The sequence below is a fragment of the Mesocricetus auratus genome, unplaced genomic scaffold, assembly GCF_017639785.1.
Source record: "Mesocricetus auratus isolate SY011 unplaced genomic scaffold, BCM_Maur_2.0 Super-Scaffold_100013, whole genome shotgun sequence".
NCBI classification, from domain to species: Eukaryota; Metazoa; Chordata; class Mammalia; order Rodentia; family Cricetidae; genus Mesocricetus; species Mesocricetus auratus.
In genome coordinates this window covers 14,658,016-14,685,228 of record NW_024429196.1, presented here as the reverse complement: position 1 = coordinate 14,685,228, position 27,213 = coordinate 14,658,016, and the positions used below count along the sequence as shown (strand labels likewise).

Genomic DNA, 27,213 nt, shown 5'->3' with positions numbered 1-27,213 from the left:
AAAGGAACTTCAGGAGGCATCACCATAACTGATTTCAAGTTCTATTATAGCCTATAGTCCTGAAAACAGCTTGGTATTGGCACAAAAATAGGCAGGTAGACCAATGGAACTGAACTGAAAACCCTGACTTTAACCTACACACCTATGAGTACTTGATTTTTAACAAAGAAGCTAAAACTATACAATGGAAAAAAGAAAGCATCTTCAACAAATGGTGCTGGCATAACTGGGTACTGATATGCAGAAGACTGCAGATAGATCCATGTTTATCGCCTTGTACAAAACTTAAGTCCAAATGGATCAAAGATCTCAACATAAATCCAGCCACACTGAAACTTGTAGAAGAGAAAGTGGGAGATACTCTTCAACGAGTTGGTACAGGAGACCACTTCCTGAACATAACACCAGTGGCACAGACACTGAGATCGACAATTAACAAATGGGACCTCATGAAACTAAAAAGCTTCTGTAAGGCAAAGGACACAGTCAACAAGACAGAAAGGCAGTCCACAGAATGGGAAAAGATATTCACTGACCCTACATCTGACAGAGGGCTAATCTCCAACATTTACAAAAACTCAAGAAGCAAGTCTCCAAAACACCAAAGGATCCAATCAAAAGGTGGGGTACAGAACTAAACAGAATTCTCAATAGAGGAGGCTAATATGGCCAAGAGACACTTAAGAAAGTGCTCAACATCCTTAGCCATCAGGGAAATGCAAATCAAAACAACTCTGAGATACCATCTTACTCCTGTCAGAATGGCTAAAATAAAAAACACCGAAGACCATTTATGCTGGAGAGGATGTGGAGAGAGGGGAACCTTCCTCCACTGCTGGTGGGAGTGCCAACTCGTACAGCCACTTTGGAAAGCAGTATGGAGATTCCTCAGGAAAATGGGAATCAATCTACCACAAGACCCAGCAATTCCACTCTTAGGCATATATCCAAAGGAGGCAAATTCATACAACAAGGGCATCTTCTCCACTATGTTCATTGCAGCATTATTTGTAATAGCCAGAACCTGGAAGCAACCTAGATGCCCCTCAACTGAACAGTGGATAGAGAAAATGTGGTACATTTACACAATGGAGTATTACTCAGCAGAAAAAAAAACAATGGAATCTTGAAATTCGCAGGTAAATGGATAGCACTGGAAGAAACCATCCTGAGTGAGGTAACCCAGTCACAAAAAGACAAACATGGTATGTACTCACTCATATATGGATTTTAGACATGGATCAGGAGAGTGCCAGTCTGCATTTCCACTGACAGTGAGTCTGGGAAACAGGAAAGAACCTAAAGGATATACATGGTACCCAATAGAAGAGAAATGAGGCAAGATCCTCTAAACAGATGAGGAACACGTCGAGGGGTGGGGGCGAGGGGGACCTGGGAAATAGAGAGGGGGAGAAGTGGAAGAGAGAGTAGGACTTGGAGGAACAGGAAGGTTGACTGGAGGGGTAGGATAGGGAGAAGGGGGAATCATAGGTTAGAAGACAGATCTGGCACCATTGTAACCTCTAGTGATCTAAACGGATGACACCAATTGGCAAGCTAAGCAATAATGTAGAGACCACCTCGAATGCCCATTCCTGATAGGGAATTCGATGTCTATAACCATCCTGGAGCCTTCATCCAGTGACTGATGGAAGCAGAGGCAAACATCCACAGTTAAATACTGAACAGAACCCAAGGAACCCAGCGACAGAGAGAGAGGAGCGAAGAGAGCAAATTGGCAAAGAATGGGCTGGTAAAACCAGCAGAGACAGCTGATCTGAACAGGGGAGAGCTCTTGGACCCCAGACCGACAGCTGGGAGGCCAGCATGGAACCGATCCAGACCCCCTGAATGTGAGAGTCAGTGAGGAGGCCTGGGCTACCTATGGGGTCCTGAGCAGTGGGATCAGTGTTTATCCCTTGAATACTAACAGACATCATGCGTCCATAACACAAAGAGGGTTGCTCTCTCTGCCTGGACTCTTAGGGAAGTGCCTGAACCCTGAATGAAATGATAGACTCTAGATATCCCCTATGCAGAAGGAATTGGCAATAGGGTAGGAGGGGGGAGATTGTGGGAGGTATGTGGGAGGAGGGGAGGGAGAGGGAACTTGGATTGACATGTAAAACAAACTATTTAAAATAAAAAAAGATCAGATAAACAATTTAAATAGACTAATAACCTGTAAGAAACAGAAGCGGTCATTAAAAGCAGTCATGGGGTGCTGAGAAGAAGTTATATTCTTTTTCAGTCTCCCAACCAAAAATGGCTAGGGCCAGATGGTTTTAACACAGAATTCTACCAGACTTTCAAAGAAGAGCTAGTAGCAATATTCTTCAAATTGTTCATAAAATAGGAACAGAAAGAACATTGCCAAATTCTTTCTATGAGGCCACAGTCACCCTGATACCAAAACCACACAAAGATTCAACATTTAGTATTACAGACCAATTTCACTCATGAACACTGATGAAAAAAAATACTCACTAAAATACTGGCAAATGGACTCCAAGAACAAATAAGAAAGATCATCCACTGTGACGAAGTAGGATTTATTATAGTGATGCAGGCAAGCTTTAACGTGAAAAAATATCTGTCAATGTAACCACCATATAATCATCTCATTAGATGCCAGAAAAAGCCTTTGACAAAATTAAGCATCCCTTCATAATAAAAGTCTTGGAGAGATCAGGGATACAGGGGACACACCTAAACATAATAAAAGCAGTATATAGCAAGCCCACATCAAATTAAACGGAGAGAAACTTAAAGAAATCCCACCAAAATCAGGAATAAGACAAGGTTGTACATTCTCTCCATACCTATTCAATACAGTACTTGAAGTTCTAGCTAGAAAAATAAGACAACTAATGGAATCAAGGGGATACAAATTAAAAAGGAAGAAGTCAAAGTATAATTATTTGCAGATGACATGATAGTATACACAATCCACCCTGAAGTTGTTGTGGAATATTTGTCTAACTATGCAAAGATGTGTTGCATTTGTTTACTTATGCAAACATGTGTTGCTCCTTTACCTTGCTTGCCTAAGGCACCTGATTGGTTCCATAAAAAGCTGAATGGCCAATAGTGAGGAATGAGGTATATGTGGGACTTCTAGACAGGGAGAGTAAGTAGGAGGAGGAATGTAGGCTCCAGAAGGGAAGAGAGAGAAAGACAGACAGACAGAGAGAGAGAGAGAGAGAGAGAGAGATAGAGAGAGAGAGAGAGAGGGAGAGAGGCCAAGAGCCAGCTAGCCAGACACAAAGAAGTAGAAAAGTAGGGCATACAGAATGAAAGAAAGGTTAAAAAGCCCTGAGTCAAAATGAGGATGGTTAGAAACAGGTTAAATTAAGATAAAAGAGCTAGTGGGACAAGTCTAAGCTAAGGCCAAGCATTCACAATTAGTAATACGTCTCTGTTTTTATTTGGGAACTAGTTGGCAATCCAAAGAAAATTCCAACTACAAAAAGTTCTACCAGGGAACTCCTACAGATGATAAACACTTTTAGTCAAGTGGCTGGATATAAGATTAACTCAAAAAAGTCAGTAGCCTTTTTAAATACAAACAATAAATGGGCTGAGAAAGAAATCAGAGAATCAACACCCTTTAACTTAGCCTCAAATATTATGAGGTAATTTGTGTAACTCTAACCAAGCAAGTGAAAGAGCTGTATGACAAGAACTTCAAATCTCTAGAGAAAGAAATTGAAAAAGATATCAGAAGATGGAAATATCTCCCTTGCTCATGCATTGGTAAAATTAACATAGTAAAAGTAGCCTTCTTACCAAAAGCAATCTACAGATTGAATGCAATACACATAAAAATCCCAACACAATTCTTTAAAGACCTTGAAAGAACAATACTCAGCTTCATATGGAAAAACAAAAAAACCCAGGATAACTAAAACAACCCGGTAAAATAAGAGAACCTCATGAGGTATTACCATCCCTGATTTCAAACTCTATTACAAATATATAGTAATAAAAACTACATGGTATTGTCATAAAAAACAGATAGGTGGGTCAATGGATCAAATTGAAGATCCAAATGTTAATCCACACACCTATGCACACCGGATTTTGGACAAAGAAGCCAAAATCATACAATGGAATAAAAAGAAAGCATCTTCAACAAATGGTGCTGGTCTAACTAGATGTTGGCATATAGAAGAAGGCAACTAGATCCATATCTATCACCCTGTACAAAACTCAATTCCAAGTGGATCAAAGACCTCAATATAAACCACACACACTGTTCCTGATAGAAGAGAGAGTGGGAAATAATTGTGAACACATTGGCACAGGAAATAACTTCCTGAACAGAACACCAAAAGCACAGACATTGAAAATTAATGGGACCTTATGAAAATGAAAAGTTTCTGTAAGGCAAAAGACATCATCAATAGAACAAAACAGCAGCCTACAGAATGGGAAAAGATCTTCACCACCCCCACATCAACAGTGGACTGATTTCCAAGACATATAAAGAACTCAATAAACTATATATCAACAAACCAAATAATCCAGTTTAAAAATGGGATACAGATCTAAACAGAGAATTCTCAACAGAAAAATCTCAAATAGTTGAAAAACACTTAAGGACATCCTTAGCCATCATGGAAATACAAATCAAAACAACTCTGAGATTCCATCTTATATCAGTCAGAATGAGTAAGACAAAACCACAAGTGATAGCTCATACTGGAGAGGATGTGGAGCAAGGGGAACACTCCTTTGCTGGTGAGAACAAAAACTTTACAGCCACTTCGGAAGTCAGTTTGGCCAGGTTTCTCAGAAAAGTGGGAATCAATATGCCTCAAGATCCAGCAATACCACTCTTGGGGTATACCCAAGGAATGTTCAATATTACCACAAGGACACTTGCTCAACTATGTTTATAGCAGATTTATTCCTAATAGCCAGAACCTGGAAACAATCTAGATGTCCCTCACCTGAGGAATGGATAAAGAAATTGTGGTACATTTACACAATAGAGTATTATTCAGCTTTTAAAAAATAAGGACACCAGGAAATCTGAAATGGATGGAACTAGAAAAAAATCATCCTGAGGTAACCCAGACCAAGATAAACATGGTATGTGTACGCACTCATAAGTGGATATCAGTTGTGAGATAAAGGATAACTATGCTACAATCCACATACCCAGAGAGATTAGGTAACAAGGAGGGTTCATGGGTGGGAGGGGATGTCCAGATCTCTCTGGGAGAAGGAAAAAGAAGAGATTTTGTGAAGTAGACCGAGGGCAGGTGGGGATGGAAACATGAGGAGTCAAATTGGGGGCAGAGAAGGAGAGTACGGAAAGAGACTACTGAAAAAGGGGGGCATTTTGTGGTCAGTTGAAAACCTTTTGTAAGGGAATCTCCCAGGAATCTACAAGGGTGATCCCAGCTAAGACTCTTAGCAATAGTGGATATGCAGTCTAAACTACCCCTTCCTGTGTCAGATTGGTGCCTAGCCTAACTGTCACCAGAAGCTTCATCCAGCAACTGATGGAAACAGATGCAGACCCATAGTCAAACATCATGCGGAGTTCAGGGGATCCTGAAGAAGAGGGAGAGAAAGGATTGTATGAACCAGAGGGGTCAAGGACATCATAAGAAAACCCACAGAATCAATTAACCTGGCCTCATCAGGGCTCACAGAGGGACAACTAGGGAGCCTGCATGGGACTGATCTAGGCATTCTGCATATATGTTACAGTTGTGTAGCTTGATTCTCTCGTGAGCCTCCTAACAGTAGGAACGGAGGCTGTCTCTGACTCTTTTTTTTTCAAAGATTTATTTATTGTGTATACAGTATTTTGTCTGCATGTATGCTTGCAGGCCAGAAGAGGCCGCCAGATCTCATTACAGATGGCTGTGAGCCACCATGAGGGTACTGGGCTACTGGGAATTGAACTCAGGATCTCTGGAAGAGCAGCCAGTGCTCTTAACCTCTGAGCTATCTCTCCAGTCCCTGTCTCTGACTCTTTTCTTGGTTTTCATGACCCTACTCCTCATACTGGGTCTCCTTGGCCAGCCTTAATACACAGGGAGGTGCTTAGTCTACTGCAACTTGATATGACATGTTTTGTTGATAGCCATGGGATACCTGCCATGGAGGAGGAGTGAGTGGATTGTGGGGGTTGGAAAAATGGGGAGGGGATAACTGGGAAGAGAGGAGGGAGGGGTAACTGCAGCTGGGATGTAAAATAAATCTATTTAAAAAATTTGGAGTCAGTAAGGTTTGTAACAGAAGAAACATTATTATACTTATTAACTGCCATAAAATTTACTGTATTCCTTATAATATACACATAGGCCAATTTTCTTTTTTTCTTGTCAAAATTCTCTTTTTTGCTGTGTAATGGTGGTGCACACTGTTAATCCCAGTAGTGGGGAGGGAGAGGAAGGAAGATCTCTGTGAGTTCAAGGCTAACCAGATCTACAGAGCTAATTCCAGAATAGCCAGGGCTGTGGAGAGAAATCCTGTCTCAGAAAAGGAGAAGAAAAAAGCTCTTTTTTCTCCTAATTCCTTCAAACACTTAAATGTATCACTGTCAAAATCATCTCCTAATGCACTGCGATGGCTAATCTCAATTATCAACTCGATGAGACAACAAGCTTCCAGAGACACCTGTGAGGGTCAGCCTCCGGGCAAGTCTGTGAGGGTAACTGAGGTAGGAAGGACTACCTTGAAAGCCAGTGGCATCACTAGCTATACTTGCATCTTGGACTATGTAAGAAAGAGAGGGCTAGCTGCACACCCGTGTTCACTGTTCTCTACTCTCTTGCAGGGCACATACAGTGATGGGCTGCCTCAAGCTCCCGGTGTCCAGCCCCCACTGCCAGGATGGACAATCCCCAGGAACTGGGAGCCAGAACAAACCCTCCTTACCCCAAGCTGCTTTTGTTGGGGCATTTTATCACAGCAATAAGAAAGGAAACCAAAATGCTTTGGAAGAAATGAATTGTTTTTCTATCTAAACCTCTACTAACTCACTTTCATGTGAACATTATTTATATCTTCCTAATAAACAACTACTTTTGGACACCAGTAATGTACCAGAGGGTAGGCATGGGTCAGGCAATGGAAAAGTGTTAGAAGTGCATTGAAAAGTTCAGTATTCAAGCACAGAGCATCCCAGTTCAGATTGTTGAACAGACCTGTATTTCTGTGCTGCATTATAGTTTTGTTCATGGTGGGCTGCATCTACAACAAATATCAAACCATAAATCCAAGAAACTGTATAGAGATAAAAGTAAATATGAAGAGATGGCATGAGGGTTGAACAGAAAACACCCAAAGGCAGGTAATCTCTCTGTTGAAAAGCAAGATAAAAAGGAACAGTCTCCAAAGACCACACAGATCACATCCAGGATCTCTTTCTGTCTGATTCAGTCTCTCCTGCGTTCCCAGCTCAACAACCAGAAAAGCGCTGGCTTCTCTCTGTGCTCTGATTTATCAGACTCAGCCAAGAGGGAAATGAATGAAATGCTGAAACAGTGAACAGATAACATCACTCTAACTTTAAACTTTATGTGTCATTTTGCCAAACAAAAGAGCTGAGTGGTGAAGATAATAATTCGCAAATAATAATAATTTGGTATCATACAGTCACATTTTAAAAAGTACTAGCTTGCATGATGATTATAGTCACAACTGCAAACTATTGCAAAAATGCTCTACTAGTCACAGTGAAATGTTAAGTATTTTATAGTTTCTGTTCCTTGGTGTTTTTTGGAGGCTTTTTTTCCCCTATTGGAATTGCTTTATGTTGTGAAAAGAACAAGAACAAGATTGACCTTGTCCCTTGTTCCATTTCCCACACAGAAGGGCCCAGAGATGACCACTGCACATGCCATATGGCCTGGCAGTATAGACCAGGCTACCCCAAAGGAGGCTCAGAAGTCTTCCAGAGAAGCATTTACTGGGTGTGACCTTAATTAACTAATTACTTGGAGTGGGGTGAGGTGGAAGGGAAACCTGGGAATCTAACCTTGATACATAAAACCTGAGTATTTGAACTGTTTCACAGCTATCAAAAAATGAAGTTTACATAAGTACCCTGTACAAATACAAATTTTACATTGTGAAATAGTTTATAAACTGATATCTGAAGGCAATTCATGTGTCATGGTTTTTCAGACTGGCTAAACAGTGCCTTTATCACCGTGTGCCTCCCCAAGGCAGCATGTGCACTGTTCCCACCAAATGACACAGATTTCAAAAATAAGTATGATTAATTAGGAAGTGAAATGACTGATGTAAAAGTTCCGGCGGTGAGCTTTCTATGTGGTCGTTTGCACGTAGTGGATATTATAAAGTCCTTTAAAGGTCATTTAAAGACGTCTATCGACCCTCTCTCTGAGTTAAGCATTTAAAGTTAATCTTAAGCAGAGTGGCACTGATGGAGTTAATTTGCAGCCAGGGGTGAGGGTGGTGGGGGAGGGGGCATGGAATTAGGACTACTAACATAGGTGACAGCAGCAACTGTGAACCAGAACATGTATTTAAAAATTGAATAAATTACTGTGACAGTGAGAGGAACAGCTTAGGTCCCCATGCACCCCCCTGTCAGTTTGTGCTTTTTTTTTTATTAAACATTAACTTGAGAGTCTCACCATTTGATAGAATGTTCCATGAGGCTCTGGAAACCTCCAGGAGAAAGTGTGATACCAGGAGGAAAGCCAAATGAAACCACACTTCTCAGAGACCCTAAGTCTACTTTCCTCTGTGTGTGTGTGTGTGTGTGTGTGTGTGTGTGTGTGTGTGTGTGTGTGTGTGTGGTGGGGTAGGTGTCCTGTACCTCTCAATGTGAAAGCTCAGCCTGAATCTATATTGAGGACACAGGAGCTTCTGAACCAGATATCTAGGATTCAGCTCCATTCTTGGAGTCATGAAGGGGGAAGGGAGGCCGCTAGTGCAGTTGCCCCCTGCTGCTGGGACCTCAGGATGGGAGCTCAGCTGCTGGGCCTGGCTGTTGACACTGCTCTGCTCTCATATAGCCAGTATCTAGGACCTCAGACCCCAGACACTCCTGAAAGGTACCACCTTCACTATCCACTGACAGCTTCTGGAACAAGTTGTCCTGCACCAGTTCACTAAGGAAGCCTAAGGCTTGAACTAGGGCCCCTTAAATTCAGTTAAATGGCCATAAATACTTTAAGAAACAACCTGTTTAAGTTCATTCTATGAAAAAGCCTCCAGAATCTACCCAAAGATGGTTCAAAATCTACTTTTCATGGATGGACATTTGCAAAGTGAAATTTTCATGTCAGTGATCTCACAAGGTCATCCCTCCTTGCCATGTATCCAACAGATATAGAGAGACATTATGGCGGCCTGAGCCTACCCCTCAAAACCCTAACACCTCCTCCCTCCTCTGTTCAATAGAGCAGTGTCTCCTCTTTCCCCTGCAACACTAAGCAGGGTGACAGACCTGTACTCCTAAAAGTCTGTCTCCACAATGGGAGCCTTCAGTGAAAATCTTCTTTTGGCAGTGCTGGGGATGGAATCTATGGATTCAGACATGCTAGGCAAGTACTCTACCACTGAACTACATCTCCAGACATTCCTTAACATCTTTTTGTTTTGGAAAAACTATGTGGCATAGTATTGCCCCCATGATCCTCTGGCAAGGAGCCCTTGCTCTTCTATCGTGGCCACTCAGGGTGGATGGTTGGGCTCCCTGCTCCTGTCACGGGTGGCACTAACCACTCAGACCAGAATTGTTTGTGTGTGTGTGTGTGTGTGTGAGAGAGAGAGAGAGAGAGAGAGACAGAGACAGAGACAGAGACAGAGACAGAGAGAGGCAGAGACTGAGAGACACAAAGACAGACAGACAGGCAGATGACTGACAGACATGTGAGCACCTTCCCAATCAGTCAAAGCCCAGAGGAGGGCCTCAGATATCTTACTCTGCTCTGCCTTATTCCCTTGAAATAGGGTTCCCTACTGGGCAAGATACCTTGTTTGGCTAGGCTGGCTGGCTGGCCTATCTCACCTGGGAATGGCGAGGCGTACCAGGATAAGCAGCCACATTTAGCTTTTTACATGAGTGGTGGGCATGCTATCTTAGGTCCTCATGCTTGTACAGCAAGCACTCTTAACCAGTGAGCCATCTTCCTAGACCTTCCATCAGTTTTTGTTTGATGGGAACTAAAAAACATACCTCGAGATATCTGCATTATAAAACAGTCACTTTGAGAATCAAGCTACTGGTCAGTCACCTGTGAAATCTCTTCCTTGGAGGTTTATGAAGCCTCCTACCTGACTCTACTTCCTAATTTTTATAGAGGAAACATTTCTCTTCCCTTCTCTTCCTTTCCCTTCTCTTCCTTTCCCTTCCCTTCCTTCCTTGCTTCCTTCCTTTCCTCCTTCTTTCCCTTCCTTCCTTCCTTTTTCTTTTCCCCCCTCCTTTTCATCTCTTGGTTTTCTTTTGTCTTTGAGACAAGGCTTGCAGTGCAGCCCTTGTTGGCCCTAGACTCACTACTGTAGTTCAGGCTGGCCTCCTGCCTCTGTCTCCTGAGTGCTGGGATCATACAGGCAAGCACCATATACCAGCTGAGAATGCTTTTTCTCAGTTCTTGATGCTTCTTTCCAAGTAGACTGACTCCCTGCTAGAGCGATACCGAGTCTCCCTTTCTCACTCCTTCACTGGAGAAAGGAGTGATCTACTTCTCTGATTAAATGGCTTAAGATGCCTGTGGTCTTTCCTGTCTCTTTTTGGAAGCAAGGTGCACAAAACTGTATAATTGTGCTCTGTTTCCAATCCTAGGAATAGGCAGATTCTGCCACCTGGAGGGGAGGAAGGACACAGGGCCTGGCAGAACAAGATTCAGGAACACAGCAGATGTAAACATCCCAATGGACATTGTGCCAAGGGCTATCCATTGTCCTAGTGAGTCACCAGTTGGATCTAAGGTCTTTGAAAGTCAGTCCAGAAAAGAATCTTGTTTAGTTTCACAGACCATGTGCACCAACAACCATCAATATCCTCACAGCTAAGCACAAAGAAAAATTTCCCCAGGATCATTACAAAGGCCAGGTTTGGGGAATACATTACCCAATAATAAACCACACCCCTTTGCTACTTGCTACTGTTGCTATATACCCTTACAAAAGAAACTTAGGGGAGAAAGGGCTTCTTTTTGACTCTTAGTTCCAGGACACAGCCCATCATGGCGAAGTCAAAGTGCAAGAGGTTGCTTCATTTGGTCATAATGCATCCACAGTCAGGAAGCAGAGGGAGAGCAACGCCTGTACTTGGCTAGCTTTCTCCTTTGTATGAAACCTACAGCCCAAGCCTAGGGAATAGTGCCACCATAACTGCCATAAGCCACCAAATCAACTGAAGTTCAGAGAACTGATTGTTAACATAGCTAAGAAGAGCAACAGCTTATAGCTCACACACATCTGTTCCCAAAAGTGTTATTTAATCTAACTGTGAAGTGTAGACTCTTATGTGACCAAAATGACCAGATCCTTCCCTGTCTTCAGGGAGACATCAGTATTATAATACCACACAGTAAGGAGTTAGAGATACGTGCCCTAACAAGCACTTAGAATGCAGTGTCTCAGATTTTGCTAATCCAATAGAAATTTGCTAAGGCTCACTAACCTACACAATGCAGCCAGCTGTGGGTAATAGAAGCAGCTACCTGTCAGTGGCACTCTGGTTAACTGCCAGAGCCCTTATTCCTATATGAGAGTCGGGTTAGACAGTGGGCCCGGATGATGCTGGACAGCAAGTCAAAGGTGTGAGGCTGCAGCTGAAAAAGGCTAGCAAGACAGGAACCCTGTATGCACGAAGTATGCCAAGTTCAGCAGAGGCGGCGATGAGCATGGTCCTTACGTGCTTTTCCTTCTCAGATCTTGAAAGGAGATCGGTAACAAGAGGAGGACCAGCCGCAGGAACAACAGGAGAAGTAACTGCAGCAGGAGCGGTAGCTGCTTCAGGAGCAGCAGTGTCACTTGCAGAAGCAGCAGAGACAAAGGCAGCACCAATGTATTTCTTGGGCATCTTCTTTTTTAGCTTAGGTGACATGCTGAGGGAAGCAGAAGGTGGCCTAACAAAATGTTGAGTGTCACTTATTGGTGTCACACTCTTGGACTGACGACTTGAAGGCCGTGAGTAGAAAGTAGAGTCTCTTCCCTTGGTTGTTTTCTGCTCGAAAACAGTCAAGAATTATTTTTATTTCTTCCCTAAGATTTGTGTCCCTCCCCACACTTGCCCTCCCTGGAGCAGGAGTCCCAGCGGGAGCAGTTTCACTCTCTGAGGATGTGCATCTGCTCTTGTTCCTAATTCCACAGCCCACCCTTGCCTGCCTTAATCAGCAGCTGAGCTGAATGTCCCTCTAACTCATGAAAACAGGTAGACATTCCTCGACAGCACCTATAAAGACACAGTCCTTGTGAAGCTGGTGAGGTGGCAGTCTGAGCCTTGTGTCAAGTTGGGAAAAGGGAAAGGAAGCAGAAATGGGGAAGAAAGAAGTAATTTGTGTCCTTGGCTTTGCAGCAGCCTCTCTGAGAGATGGCTTGCCAGTTCCACTGTTCAGTTTCGTCCTCGCCTTCCTACTTTCCTCATTTTCCATCTCCCACATGCCCATCTTGTTTCACTTTCAAAGGAGTCTTTCTGGCTGCGTGTGTGTGTGTGTGTGCATGTGTGTGCGCGCGCGCGTGCATGCCTGCGTGTGTGTGTGCATGCATGCTTGCGTGTGTGTGTATGTGTGCATGTGCGTGCGTGCATGCATGTGTGTGTATGTGTGTGTGCGCATGCGTGCGCGCGCGCGCGTGTGTGTGTGTGTGTGAATGCTGGTATCCTCAGAGTTCAGAAGATGCTGCATCCTCTGAAACTAGAGTTTGAGGTGGTTGTGTGTTAGGAACCAGGCTCTTCCATAATAGTATTGCCTACTCTTGATATCAAGCACTTTCTTTTTTTTAAATTTACTTTTTAATTTAAAAATTTCTATTAATTTTACATACCAACCACAATTCCCACTCCCCACCCTCCTCCTGTCCCTCTCTCCCATCTTCACCTCCCCTATGCACTCCTCAGAAAGGGCAAGGTCTCCACAGGGAGTCAACAAAGCCTGGCACATCAAGTTGAGGTAGGACCGAGCCCCTCCTACATCAAGGCTGAGCAAAGCATCACACCATAGGGAATGGGCTCCAAAAGGCCAGCGCATGAACCAGGGATAGATTATGGTGCCACTGCCAGGGACCCCACAAACAGACCAAGCCACACAACTGTCACCCACATGTAGAGGGTCTAGTTCAGTTCCATGAAGGTTCCTGGGCTACTAGTACAGAGTCTGTGAGCTCCCATGACCTCAGGTCAGCTGTTTCTGTGGGTTTCCCCATCATGTAGTCAAGAGTCATGATCCTGACCTCCCTTGTTCATACAATCCCTTCTCTCTCTCTTTCTCTCTCTGACTAGACTCCTAGAACTCGGCCCAGCAATAACTTTCTTTTAAACTCATATATGAGAAAGCAATGCCACACATAGATTCTTGAATGAAGAGAGATAGCACAGCAGTAGAGATAGATAGATAATGATAGAGTCCATACAACCTTCATAGCTATACTGGCATACTTTCTTCTTAACTCCATGTCTTCTTTCTGTTTATTGATCTGTAAAAACCAAGGGCCATATAATCTGTTATCATTTGCAAAGATTAAAAAGGAGACACCAATACAAAACATCTGAAACAGTTTATATGCTAAATGTTAACTAGGAAACAAACTTGTACCTAGAAAAAAAGGCCCTTAAAATAAAAAACAAAAATACATATAAGTGTGACTATTTCAATTGTTAGCATCTGCTTACTGCTTTTATGTATAATAGATTACATAGATTCTTGTGCTGTTTGCTTATGAAGTGATATTGTGATGTTATTATAATATTTATAATTAAAAACACACAAGATAATTTAACAGCTAAATCTCAACAACATAAAGAACAAAATTTTACTTTAAAAGTCAATACTGATTTCCAGGCATAAAAACAATTCTATCAAAACATTCTATTAATGCATGCTTCAACAACACTAAGATTTGTTTAATATGAATTTGTAAGTAATGCCAATGATTATAATTATGACCAAAATTATTTGATAGGAAATACATGAGACCATACCTATATCAAACCTTATTAGTGGGTGTGAAGCTAAACCCAATATTATAGTTAAGCCCTATTGAAACAGTTTAAAACATGTTTTCTCCATAATCTTCAGCATAGCTATTGTCAAATTCAGTTCAGTTTGCACAGGAATTCCAAAGTTCCTTAGCATTAAAATATAGCATTCATTCTGTTACATACAATGCACTCACTTCAAAGTGGACTGCATTTGGAAAAATTCAACAGTCATTCATGATCAAAAAAACTCTCAGGAAACTAGTAATAAAAGAAAGCTCCTAAATTTGACAAATGCTTGCCACAAGAAAAAGGACAAAGTGTATACTTATTGATAAACTAACAACCTATTCTTCCACAAATCTAGGAACAAAGGCATCATTGCTATTTAATGTCCTACTGAGAGTCTTAGCTATTGCAACAAGACACTAAAAAGAAATAAAAAGCAAAATGACAAGTATCTTTAAATTTTATTAACATACCAAAATCCAAAGGAATCTATAAAACTATGACTGTAACTAATAAATCAATCCATCAAGATTTCAAAATACAACACTGAAATAAAAGTCAATTGTGTTTTATTTTATTCGTTGTTTTTTTTTTTTTGAGATAGGGTTTCTCTGTGTAGCTCTGGCTGTCCTAGAACTTGCTCTTGTAGACCAGGCTGGCCTCAAACTCACAGAGATCCACCTGCCTCTGCCTCCCCAGTGCTAGTATGCATCACCGAAGTCTGGACAATTGTGGTTTTTCATTTTAATACTAAGAATTAAAAATTAAAAATCTAAAAAAATCCCATCTACAACAGTTTCAAAACCACAAAATAATTTAAAATAAATTTAACACAATATCTAATATCTCAATACTGAAAATTATATATTTTGGTGAGAATAATAGACCTAAGTACATAACTATATATTCCCATTTATGGATTATATGATTTAATGTAGGATATATTAAAACACGATTTCTAAAAACCTGTGTGAACTCAGAGCATCTATGGTTTTCAGATGATTTTTGAAGGGGAATAAAGAAAAATCTGAAGAATTACAAAGCTCTAGTACCTAAGAAAGCATAACACTTGCGTAGGATTTGGCATATCATAATTTTATGAAGGAACAAGGAAATTCAAAACACTCATTTGATTCCCTTAAGGGCTCCACCATGATAAATACAAAGGAAGAAACTTTTTTTTTCTACAGATGATATTGTAAAAAGTGGATAACCACGTTGGGCGATGGTGGCGTACACCTTTAATCCCAGCACTCTAGAGGCAGAGGCAGGCAGATCTCTGTGAGTTTGAGACCAGCCTGGTCTACACGAGCTAGTTCCAGGTCAGCCTCCAAAGCCATGGAGAAATCCTGCCTCAAAAAACTAAATAAATAAATAATAAATAAATGAATAAATGGATAACCACTTAGAAAAAAATAAGAAATTTCACCCTTGTCTTACATAATACAGAACAACTTGTTTAATGTGAATAATATTCAACAAAAAGATAAAAATTATCAGTGCTTAGAAAACTTGCGTATTATCTCCCTGACTTCAGGGTATATAAAGGATTTTAAATGTGCCAAAACAGAACAGAAATCCATACAATGGGCTTTTAAAAGTTCAGTCATCTGGGGTTTGGAGAAATGACTCAGTAGCTTAGAGCATTCATGACTCTTTCAGAGGACCTGGGTTCAACTCCCAGCACCCACATGGCAACTCACAACTCTCTGTAACTACAGCTCAAGGGGACATGACACCTTTACACAGGCAAAACACTAATGCAGATTTTAAAAGAAGTTTAGTCATCAAATACATTATTGGTTCCCAGTACCCATATTAGTAGCTCAACACTGCCTGTAACTGCAGCTACAGAAAATTCCAGCACCCTCTTCTGGCCTTCTTTGGGCACCTGCATGTGTGTACTCTCCCACACACATTATTAAAATTTTTATTTTATTTTTTCGAGAAAGGGTTTCTCTGTGGCTTTGGAGGCTGTTCTTGAACAGGCTGGCTTCGAACTCAGAGATCCACCTGCCTCTGCCTCCCGAGTGCTGGGATTAAAGGCGTGTGCCATCAACGCCCGGCTAAAATTTTTAAATAAATCTTTTTTAAATGAACAGAAGTACAACTGTATAGACGATTTCTAGAACTATATATTAGAAAAGGTTGCCATTTAGGAAACAGTTTATAGCTTGTGTTGTAATTATATGCTTGGCTTTTATCAACTACCAGATTGTGTCTAAAGGTTGCCAGCATTTCCTCACCAATGGTTAACTCAGTGCTTTAAAATGGACAGTTATTTTGAAATAATTGGAGACCCATATGCAACTGTAATAAATAGATGTGAGATATTCTGATATGTTTTACCTGATTTCCTCAACGGAAACATTTTGCAAAGTATAGTAGCATGATATCCCTACCAGAAATTTGACATGAACACAGTGGAGGTAGGCATCACTGTCCCTTTCCTTACCTGCAGATACGGCAAAGCCAAATGCTTTTTATAGCCACACCAACCTACCCAATTGAGCCTCTCCCCTTCATCTTTAACCCTGGCAAATACTGTTGTAGTTTGTACCCAATTTCTAAATTGTATCTTTCAAAATGTTATAAAAATGGAATAGTGCAAAGGATATGTGCACCTTACCCTAGTGGCCCTGCCTTTCCACCTAGCAGGATTCTCTTGAGGTTAATCCAAGTTTATTTCCGTTATTTGTGAAACTGTACTGTCTATAAGAGAACTCATAGTTCAATCATTTAGCTGTTGAAGGATGTATGGGATGCTTCCAACTCTTATCTCCTATGAGTAAAGTAAATGAATATTTTTGTGCATGAATACAAGTGTTCATTTTGCTCTGTGGGAAATTCATGGGTTTGATTGCTGGATGGTATAATTACACTTAATTTTTAAGAAATAGCCAAACTTTCCCTTAGGTTATCGAGTTTTCCTTCAGTCTTGCCAAGTTAGCTACAGTTATTACTATTTTTCCTTTCTCTTTAATGACAATTTAATAGGACTGTAGTTTAGCATGGCTTTCCCTCCTACATAATAAAATTGGGCATTTTTTCCTTCAAGGGAATATCTGTTTATGTCTTTTGACTATTTTCTAATTGGATTTACTAAGAAGTCTTTATGTATTCTAGAGAGTACACCTTGGGTAGATATATGGTTTGAGAATATTTTCTCTTTCCAATGTCTAAGAGCCTGGATAGCTCAGTTGGCAGAGTTTGTCTTTTCATGTGCTTCACATGTTCATTCATGGAGCAAAAGCTTCTAATTGCATTAACGTGAACTAGAAGATTTGTGCTCCTGGAAAGTTGTATTTTGATGTAATTCCAATGCCAATGTGATATTAGGGATGGAGACTTTGAAAGGACACACATACACAACACACACACACTACAAATATAAAAATACATATAACTATTAATATATTATGTATATGAAGAGGATTTATTACCAGCTGTGATCCAGCTAGTCCAACAATGGCTGTCTATCAATGGAAGATTCAAGATACAGTAACTGTTCAGTCCAACAGACTGGATGTCTTAGCTGGTCTTCTGAATATGCCAGAATCCTGAAGAAGTAGGCTCTAATGCCAATGAAAAAATGCACTTGCTGGTAAGAGCCAGAGCAACCAGGCAAAGAGAGCAAGCTTCCTTCTTCCATGTTCTTTCTAGAGGATGCCAGCAGAATGTGTGTCCCAAATAAAGATGGATCTTCCCACCATCAGATTAAAAATGGATCTCCCAACCTCCAGTGATTTAATTGAGAAAAAAAACCATCAGGTGTACCCAGACACTTGGGTTTTAGTTAATTCCATATGTAGTTAAATAGACAACCAAGACTAGTCATCACAATTGTTTTGTAAAAGTTGAACTATCTTGAACACTACAAATAAACCTTATTTACTTGCAACTCATAATTCTTTTTATATGCGACAAATTTCCATTTACTAATATTTGTCACTGTCTCTTTTTAGATTTGCTATCATAGGTAAACTAGTCTCATAAATTCATTGGGAAGTGATGTTTTCTTTCCCTGGATACATTGAGAGAAGCTACAAATGTTTCATAGAAATTTCTGGAGAAAACATCTAATCCTGGAGTTTTCTTCTGACAGGCATTGCTTCAGGTTTTATGGGTTATGGCTTGTTTTGTTGCTGATGTTGGTTTTCTTTTATTTTGTTTTTTGCAACAATGTTTCACTGTGTAACTCTGGCCTGGATAGTGAGTCTAGAACCTTTGTGTAAACCAGAATGGACTCAAGTTCATAGAAAACTGCCTACCATGACCTCCCAAATTGCTTCAGTTCTTAACATTGAGATATCTATGAACATAGAATTGTTTGTTGTTATTTTCCTGATGGTGTTTCAAAAAGAAACTTAGTTCTTTAAGAATTTACTACAATCTATTTTTTTTCATATTCACCCTACCCCCTTTTCTACTCACTCAACTTTTTGCCCCACCTATCAAGTCCAACTTGTGCTGCCCATATTTTCTTAGAGGTGTGACTTTCCACGAGAGCTTGGTCAACCTACCAGGGACCATATTCTTAAAGGTAACGGACACTTCCTCTTCTAGTCGCTCAGCTCCTCACCTCTGGGTAGGACTTCATGTCTACCTGCTCTTTGCATGCTGAGAGTTGGTCTGGCTTCAGCTTGCACTGGGTGTGTGTGTATGCTATCACAATCGCTATGAGTACACATGTACAGCTGCCCAGCTGTTGACTAGTCTGGAGGACACTGTTTCCTTTTATTCATCCCCTCCTTTGCAATGACTCCTGAGCCTTGGGAGGAGGGCATGTGATACAGGTGTCCAGTTCTCTTGAAGGTTGAACTTCCTACCTTGACATATCATTTCAACCTTACTTTGGAGTTTCACCCATCTCTTTATACATGTGTTAGTTGTGGTGGAGATTTATCAGTTACATTGATTTCTTTCAAAGACTCATCTCTTTGTTGATTGACTTCTGTTATTTTTCTGTTTTAACTATCTCTGATATGATTTTTGTTATTTCCTTTTTGTTGATTTGAGTCTTTTTTTGCTTTTTTTAATTTCTTGGGGTAGGCAGGTAATTGCAGTCTAACTTCCTTGTTCTCTTAGTGCTTAATAGAACTACTTTATACATGGCATATTTGGAATGTCTTACTTTTCAAACATTTACATCAATTCATGAATTGCTTGGAAATGTGTTGTTTAATGACCAAGTGTTTGGAGATTTTCTTCTTTTCTTCTGATTGCTAGGTTAGACTCATTATGTCTATAGACCATGTTATTTTGAACACATTCAGGTTTATGTTATGACTCTTTTTTATTTTTTATTTGTTTTTATTTTAATTTTAAATACCGTGTTTTACATGTCAATCCAAGTTCCCTCTCCCTCCCCTGCTCCCGCACCCCCCATCCCCCCCCATCTTCCCACCCTATTGCCAATTCCTTCCACATAGGGGATATCTAGAGTCTATCATTTCACTAAGAGTTCAGGCAGGCAGAGAGAGCAACCCTCTTTGTGTTATGGACACACACGATGTCTGTTAGTATTCGAGGGATAAACACTGATCCACTACTCAGGACCTCATAGGTAGTCCAGGCCTCCTCACTGACTCTCACATTCAGGGGGTCTGGATCGGTCCCATGCTGGCCTCCCAGCTGTCGGTCTGGGGTCCAAGAGCTCTCCCCTGTTCAGATCAGCTGTCTCTGCTGGTGTTGCCAGCCCATTCTTTGCCAATTTGCTCTCTTCGCTCCTCTCTCTCTGTTGCTGGGTTCCTTGGGTTCTGTTCAGTATTTAACTGTGGGTATTTGCCACTGCTTCCATCTGTCATTGAATGAAGGCTCCAGGATGGTTATAGACATCGAATTCACTATCAGGAATGGGCATTCGAGGTGGTCTCTACATTATTGCTTAGCTTGCCAATTGGTGTCATCCGTTTAGATCACTAGAGGTTACAATGGTGCCTGATCTGTCTTCTAACCTATGATTCCCTCTTCCCCCTATCCTATCCCCCCAGTTGACCTTCCTGTTCCTCCAAGTCCTACTCTCTCTTCCACTTCTCCCCCCTCTCTATTTCCCAGGTCCCCCTACCCCCTACCCCTCACCGTGTTCCCCATCTGTTTAGAGGATCTTGCCTCATTTCTCTTCTATTGGGTACCATGTATATTCTTTAGGTTCTTTCCTGTTTCCCAGACTCACTGTCAGTGGAAGTGTAGACTGGCACTTTCCTGATCCATGTCTAAAATCCATATATGAGTGAGTACATACCATGTTTGTCTTTTTGTGACTGGGTTACCTCACTCAGGATGGTTTCTTCCAGTGCTATCCATTTACCTGCGAATTTCAAGATTCCATTGTTTTTTTTTTTCTGCTGAGTAATACTCCATTGTGTAAATGTACCACATTTTCTCTATCCACTGTTCAGTTGAGGGGCATCTAGGTTGCTTCCAGGTTCTGGCTATTACAAATAATGCTGCAATGAACATAGTGGAGCAGATGCCCTTGTTGTATGAATTTGCCTCCTTTGGATATATGCCTAAGAGTGGAATTGCTGGGTCTTGTGGTAGATTGATTCCCATTTTCCTGAGGAATCTCTATACTGCTTTCCAAAGTGGCTGTACGAGTTGGCACTCCCACCAGCAGTGGAGGAGTGTTCCCCTCTCTCCACATCCTCTCCAGCAAAAATTGCCTTTGGTGTTTTTGATTTTAGCCATTCTGACAGGAGTAAGATGGTATCTCAGAGTTGTTTTGATTTGTATTTCCCTGATGGCTAAGGATGTTGAACACTTTAAGTGTTTCTTGGCCATTTTAGCCTCCTCTATTGAAAATTCTCTGCTTAGTTCTGTACCCCACCTTTTAATTGGATCCTTTGGTGTTTCGGAGACTTGCTTCATGAGTTCTTTATAAATTTTGGAGATTAGCCCTCTGTCAGATGTGGGGTCAGTGAATATCTTTTCCCATTCTGTGGACTGCCTTTCTGTCTTGTTGACTGTGTCCTTTGCCTTACAGAAGCTTTTTAGTTTCATGAGGTCCCATTTGTTAATTGTCGATCTCAGTGTCTGTGCCACTGGTGTTATGTTCAGGAAGTGGTCTCCTGTACCAACTCGTTGAAGAGTATCTCCCACTTTCTCTTCTACAAGTTTCAGTGTGGCTGGATTTATGTTGAGATCTTTGATCCATTTGGACTTAAGTTTCGTACAAGGCGATAAACATGGATCTATCTGCAGTCTTCTGCATACCAGTACCCAGTTATGCCAGCACCATTTGTTGAAGATGCTTTCTTTTTTCCATTGTATAGTTTTAGGTACTTTGTCAAAAATCAAGTGTTCATAGGTTTGTGGGTTAAAATCAGCGTTTTCAATTTGGTTCCATTGGTTTACCTGCCTATTTTTGTGCCAATACCAAACTGTTTTCAGGACTATAGCTCTATAATAGAGCTTGAAGTCAGGTATGGTGATGCCTCCTGAATTTCCTTTATTGTATAGGGTTGTTTTGGCTATCCTGGGCCTTTTGTTTTTCCATATAAAGTTGATTAATGTTCTTTCCAGGTCTGTGAAGAATTGTGCTGGAATTTTGAATTGTGCATTGAATCTGTAGACTGCTTTTGGCAAGATTGCCATTTTTATTATGTTGATCCTACCAATCCAAGAGCATTGGAAATCTTTCCATTTTCTGGTATCCTCTTTGATTTCTTTCTTTAAAGACTCAAAGTTCTTGATATACAAGTCTTTCACTTCCTTAGTTAACATTATCCCCAGATATTTGATGCTGTTTATGGCTATTGCAAAGGGTGAGATTTCTCTGATTTCTTTCTCAGTCACTTCATCGTCTGTATATAATAGGGCCACTGATGTTTTTGAGTTTACCTTGTATCCTGCCACTTTGCTGAAGGTGTTTATCAGCTCTAGGAGTTCCCTTGCAGAGTTTTTCGGGTCACTTATGTAAACTATCATATCATCTGCAAATAATGAAAGTTTGACTTCTTCTTTTCCTACTTGTATCCATTTTATCTCCTTTTGTTGTGTTATTGCTGTAGCTAGGACTTCAAGTACAATATTGAAGAGATATGGAGAGAGTGGACAGCCTTGTCTTGTTCCTGATTTTAGAGGAATTGCTTTGAGTTTCTCTCCATTTAGTTTGATGTTAGCTGTTGGTTTACTGTATATTGCTTTTATTATATTCAGGTATGTTCCTGTTATCCCTGATCTCTCTAGGACCTTCATCATGAAGGGGTGCTGGATTTTGTCAAAGGCTTTTTCAGCATCTAGTGAGATGATCATGTGATTTTCCGTTCACAATTTGTTTATATGGTGGATTGCATTGATAGATTTTCTAATGTTGAACCATCCCTGCATTCCTGGGATGAAACCTACTTGATCATGGTGGATGATTTTTCTGATGTGTTCTTGAATCCGGTTTGCTAGTATTTTATTGAATACTTTTGCATCAATGTTCATGAGGGAAATTGGTCTATAGTTTTCTTTCTTAGTTGTGTCTGTGTGTGGCTTGGGTATCAAGGTAATTGTAGCCTCGTAGAAAGAGTTTGGCAGTGAGCTTCCTGCTTCTATTGTGTGGAATACTTTGAGGAGTATTGGAGTTAACTCTTCTTTGAATTTCTGGTAGAATTCTGCTCTGAGCCATCTGGGCCTGGGCTTTTTTTGTTTGGGAGACTTTTGATGACTGCTTCTATTTCATTAAGGGTTATAGGTCTGTTTAGATTATTTATCTGCTCTTGATTTAGTTTTGGTAAGTGATATCTATCCAGGAAATTGTCCATTTCCTTTAAATTTTCAAATTTTGTGGGGTACAGATTTTCAAAGTATGCCCTGATGATTCTCTGGATTTCCTCAGAGTCCGTTGTTATGTCCCCTTTTTCATTTCTGATTTTGTTAATTAGCATGCTCTCTCTCTCTGTGTCTTTTGGTTAGTTTTGACAGAGGTTTGTATATTTTGGTGATTTTCTCAAAGAACCAACTCTTTGTTTCATTGATTCTTCTCAATGTTCTCCTGGTTTCTACTTGATTGATTTCAGCCCTCAATTTGATTATTTCCTGGCATCTGCTCCTCCTGGGTGAGTTTGCTTCTTTTTGTTCTAGAATGTTCAGCTGTGCTATTAATTCTCTAGTATGACTGTTCTCCAGTTTCTTCATGTGGACACTTAGTGCTATGAACTTTCCTCTCAGCACTGCTTTCAAAGTGTCCCATAGGTTTGCGTGTGTTGTGTCTTCATTCTCATTGAATTCCAGGAAGACTTTAATTTCTTTTTTTTATTTCTTCCTTTACCCAGGGATGGTGCAATTGAGCATTGTTCAATTTCTGTGAGTTTGTAGGGTTTCTGCGAATTGTGTTATTGTTGAATTCTAATTTTAATGCATGGTGGTCTGAGAGGATACAGGGGGTTATTCCATTTTTTTTTGTATCTGTGGAGATTTGCTATGTTTCCTATTATATGGTCAATTGTAGAGAAGGTTCCATGTGGCGCCGAGAAGAAGGTATATCCCTTTGTGTTTGGGTGGAATGTTCTATAGATGTCTGTTAAACCCACTTGGGTCATAACTTCTATTAGTTCTCTTTGTTTCCTCGTTAAGTTTCTGTCTGGAGGTCCTGTCTAGCGGTGAGAGCGGAGTGTTGAAGTCTCCCACTATTAGTGTGTGTGATTTTATGTGCAATTTGAGCTTTAGTAATGTTTCTTTCACAAATGTAGGTGCCTTTGTATTTGGGGCATAGATGTTTAAAATTGAGACTTCATCTTGATGGACTTTTCCTTTGATGAATATGAAATGTCCTTCTTCATCTCTTTTGATTGATTTTAATTTGAAGTCTAGTTTATTAGATATTAGGATTGCTACACCTGCTTGTTTCTTGGGTCCGTTTGATTGGAAAATCTTTTCCCAACCCTTTACCCTGAAATACCATCTGTCTTTGATGTTGAAATGTGTTTCTTGTATGCAGCAGAAGGATGGGTTCTGTCTTGGTATCCATTCTGCTAGTCTGAGTCTTTTTATAGGCATGTTGAGGCCGTTGACATTGAGGGATATCAATGACCATTGATTGTTGATTCTTGTTTGTGCTTGATTTATTGGTAGTGAAGTTATTTTGTGTAGTTTCTCCTACCTTTTTCTTATGTAAAGTGGGATTATATATTGCCTGTGTCTTTGTGAGTGTAGTTATCTTCCTTGGATCTAAGTTTTCCTTCTAGCACTTTCTGTAGAGCTGGATTCATGGACACCTATTGTTTAAATCTGGCTTTGTCATGGAATATTTTGTTTTCTCCATCTATGGTAATTGAAAGCTTTGCTGGATATAGTAGTCTGGGCTGGCATCCTTGTTCCCTTAGCGTTTGTAGGACATCTGTCCAGGATCTTCTGGCTTTCATCGTTTCCATTGAGAAGTCAGGTGTAATTCGGATAGGTCTGCCTTTATATGTTACTTGGCCTTTTTCTTTAGCTGCTCTTAATATTTTCTCTTTATTCTGTAGGTTTGATGTTTTGATTATTATATGGCTAGGTGACTTCTTCTTCTGGTCCAGCCTATTTGGTGTTCTGTAAGATTCTTGTATTTTCATAGGCATGTCCTTCTTTAGGTTAGGGAAGTTTTCTTCTATGATTTTGTTGAATATGTTTTCTGTACCTTTGAGCTGTATTTCTTCGCCTTCTTCTATACCCATTATTCTCAGGTTTGGCTTCTTCAGGGTGTCTCATATTTCCTGGATATTTTGTGTTAGGGATTTATTGGTTTTGAGATTTTCTTTGGTTGACGACTGTATATCCTCTAATGAGTCTTCAACACCTGAGATTCTCTCTTCTATCTCTTGTATTCTATTGGTGATACTTGCATCTGTAGTTCCTGATCATTTACCCAGCTTTCCCATTTCCAGCATCCCCTCGTTCTGTGTTTTCTTTATTGTTTCTATTTCAGCTTTCAATGTTTCAACTGTTTGAGTTGTTTCCTTCATTTGTTTCTTTCATTTGTTTTCTTTGTACTCTTTAGATTCTTTGAGAGATTTGTTTATTTCTTGAAATTTTTCCCCCATTTCATGGATTTTTTTGTTTTTTCCTCTATTTCTTTAAGGCATTTCCTCGTTTCTTCTTTGAGGGTCTCTATAATCTTCCTAAAATGATTTTTAAGGTCTGTCTCCTCTGCTTCATCTATGTAGTGCTTTTCAGGTCTTGCTGGCGTTGGTTCCCTAGATTCTGGTGGAGTCATGTTGGTCTTTTGACTGCTGAGTGAGCTCTTATTCTGTCTTCTTCCCATTTCTCTTCCAGTGGCTGCTGGTGGGGTCTTTCTGTCTCCACTGGTCTCTTTCCTTCCTGAAGCTGACTGGGTTCGCCGGAGTTTGGGGCCTGGAAGGGCTGATGTCTTTCCTCGCTGGGAAAGCCTGAGATTGGGGCCTGGAAGGGCTGATGTTTTTCCTGTGTGGGCGGGTCTTCTGGATGCCAGGAGTGGCCCCTGAAGATTGATGGGATGGGGGTCAGGCGGAGAATGGGGAGTTTCCCCCCGGAGACCCAAGCTCACCTAGCTGGGATCGCCGGGGTTTGGGGCCTGGAAGGGCTATGTTATGACTCTTAATGCCATAGACTCTTGAGAAAATATGTATTCTACTGTAGTTACACAGGGTCTTCTATAGAACAATTAAACCTCTGAAAGCTTGTATTTTGCATGGCTCAGTTCAGCTATGTTCAAGGCAATTTCTTCTATTAGTTCAACCATTTGCTGAGAGTCCCAATCATATTGTGATTTACCTGCTTGCTCAGCTCTTCAGTTCCATGGACACCAGCTCCTTATGGGTGATGCTATCTTATACCCCATATGCAATTTGCATCATGTGTCCTTTTGACAGATTGATACATTTTTTAAAAATCACTTTCTTTTGCAGAAATTCATTTTTCTCCCTTAGCCTACTTTGTCTGAAGTGGCTAAGGTCAAATTTGTTTTCTTTTTAAATTGTTTGCAGACTATTTTTTCCATTTCCTTTTTTTTTTTAACTTTCAACTTACTAGTGTAATTGGAGGTAGTGAATTTCTTGTATACAGTAAGGCACTGGTTTGTAATTTCTTAGCCTATTCTATTTTTTTTACTTGATGCTCTTGGCCATTTACATTTTCAGGAATTATTGATATATCACGACACATTCTGCATTTTATTTTTTTCCCCTTCATTTTGTTTTCATCCTGTTTCTTTTCTCTTACTCTCTATGGGTTACTGAGACAGCTAAAGATTTTACTTAGTTTTCAAATTTATTTTTAGTTTTTACTTATTTCTAGGTTTTTGTGTAGTGCTTTCCACAGTTTTCTTAGGGTCACAACAGGCATCCAAATATACACATAGAATTTATAACAGCATCCAGAGAAGTGTACAATCTCTCACTCTATCAGCTTAGTCACAATTGCCCCTTTAAAGTAGATTTGCTTTCAACATTTCCTCTGAATAGATGGAGGATAGAACATTAGCTGGCATTACAATGTCTCATTGCTATGAAAGTCGATTTCAACAACTCACAACAGTGTGCAGCCATGCTTATCCTCAGTATTGCTCTCATTCACTCTTCCTTTTTAATGTTCCCATCTTTCTGTCATCATCACTTCTGTGTGATAAACTTCATTTAGATAAGAATGTTACTGAAGTTTTGCTCTATTATAATGCAATTCATTCAAAGTCCTGACACTTTTCTCTGGCTATGATTCCTTTCCTCAGGCCTATTGTTTGAAATTTAATTAGAATGTGACCTGGAGTGGGTTTCTTTAGATATGTTCTATTTTGAGTTTTCTCACTTTCCTGAATTAGTTTATGACTCTCATCCAAGTTTGAATGCTATCAACCATTATGTGGCAGGATACAAACTTAACCTAATAGAAATTAACAGCCACCCTATATGTCAATGACAAACATACTGAGAATGAATTTGAAGAAGCAATCCCATCCACAATGGAACCATCTTCCCAAATACTGTGGAATAAAACTAACCAAGGAAGTGAAAGACTTCTCCAATGAAAACTTAATGAAATTGGGGAAGACAGTAGAAAATGGAGAGACTTCCTATGGTCACAGATCGGTAGGGTTCATATTGTAAAAATAGCCATCCTGCCAA

The 27,213-nt window shown here is 40.4% G+C and overlaps 1 protein-coding gene across 4 annotated transcripts in view; it reads right to left on the bottom strand.

The window, feature by feature from the left end:
- Positions 1–27,213, bottom strand: part of CUNH10orf67 (chromosome unknown C10orf67 homolog) — a 132,686-nt gene that overhangs the window by 40,675 nt on the left and 64,798 nt on the right. For all 4 annotated transcript variants that reach the window (XM_040755413.1, XM_040755412.1, XM_040755414.1 and 1 more), the window contains 2 exons: positions 13,579–13,638; positions 11,861–12,172 (listed from right to left, as the gene is read on the bottom strand). In XM_040755413.1, the coding sequence (XP_040611347.1) occupies positions 11,861–12,172; positions 13,579–13,638 (372 nt within the window). The remainder of the gene's footprint in view (positions 1–11,860; positions 12,173–13,578; positions 13,639–27,213) is intronic.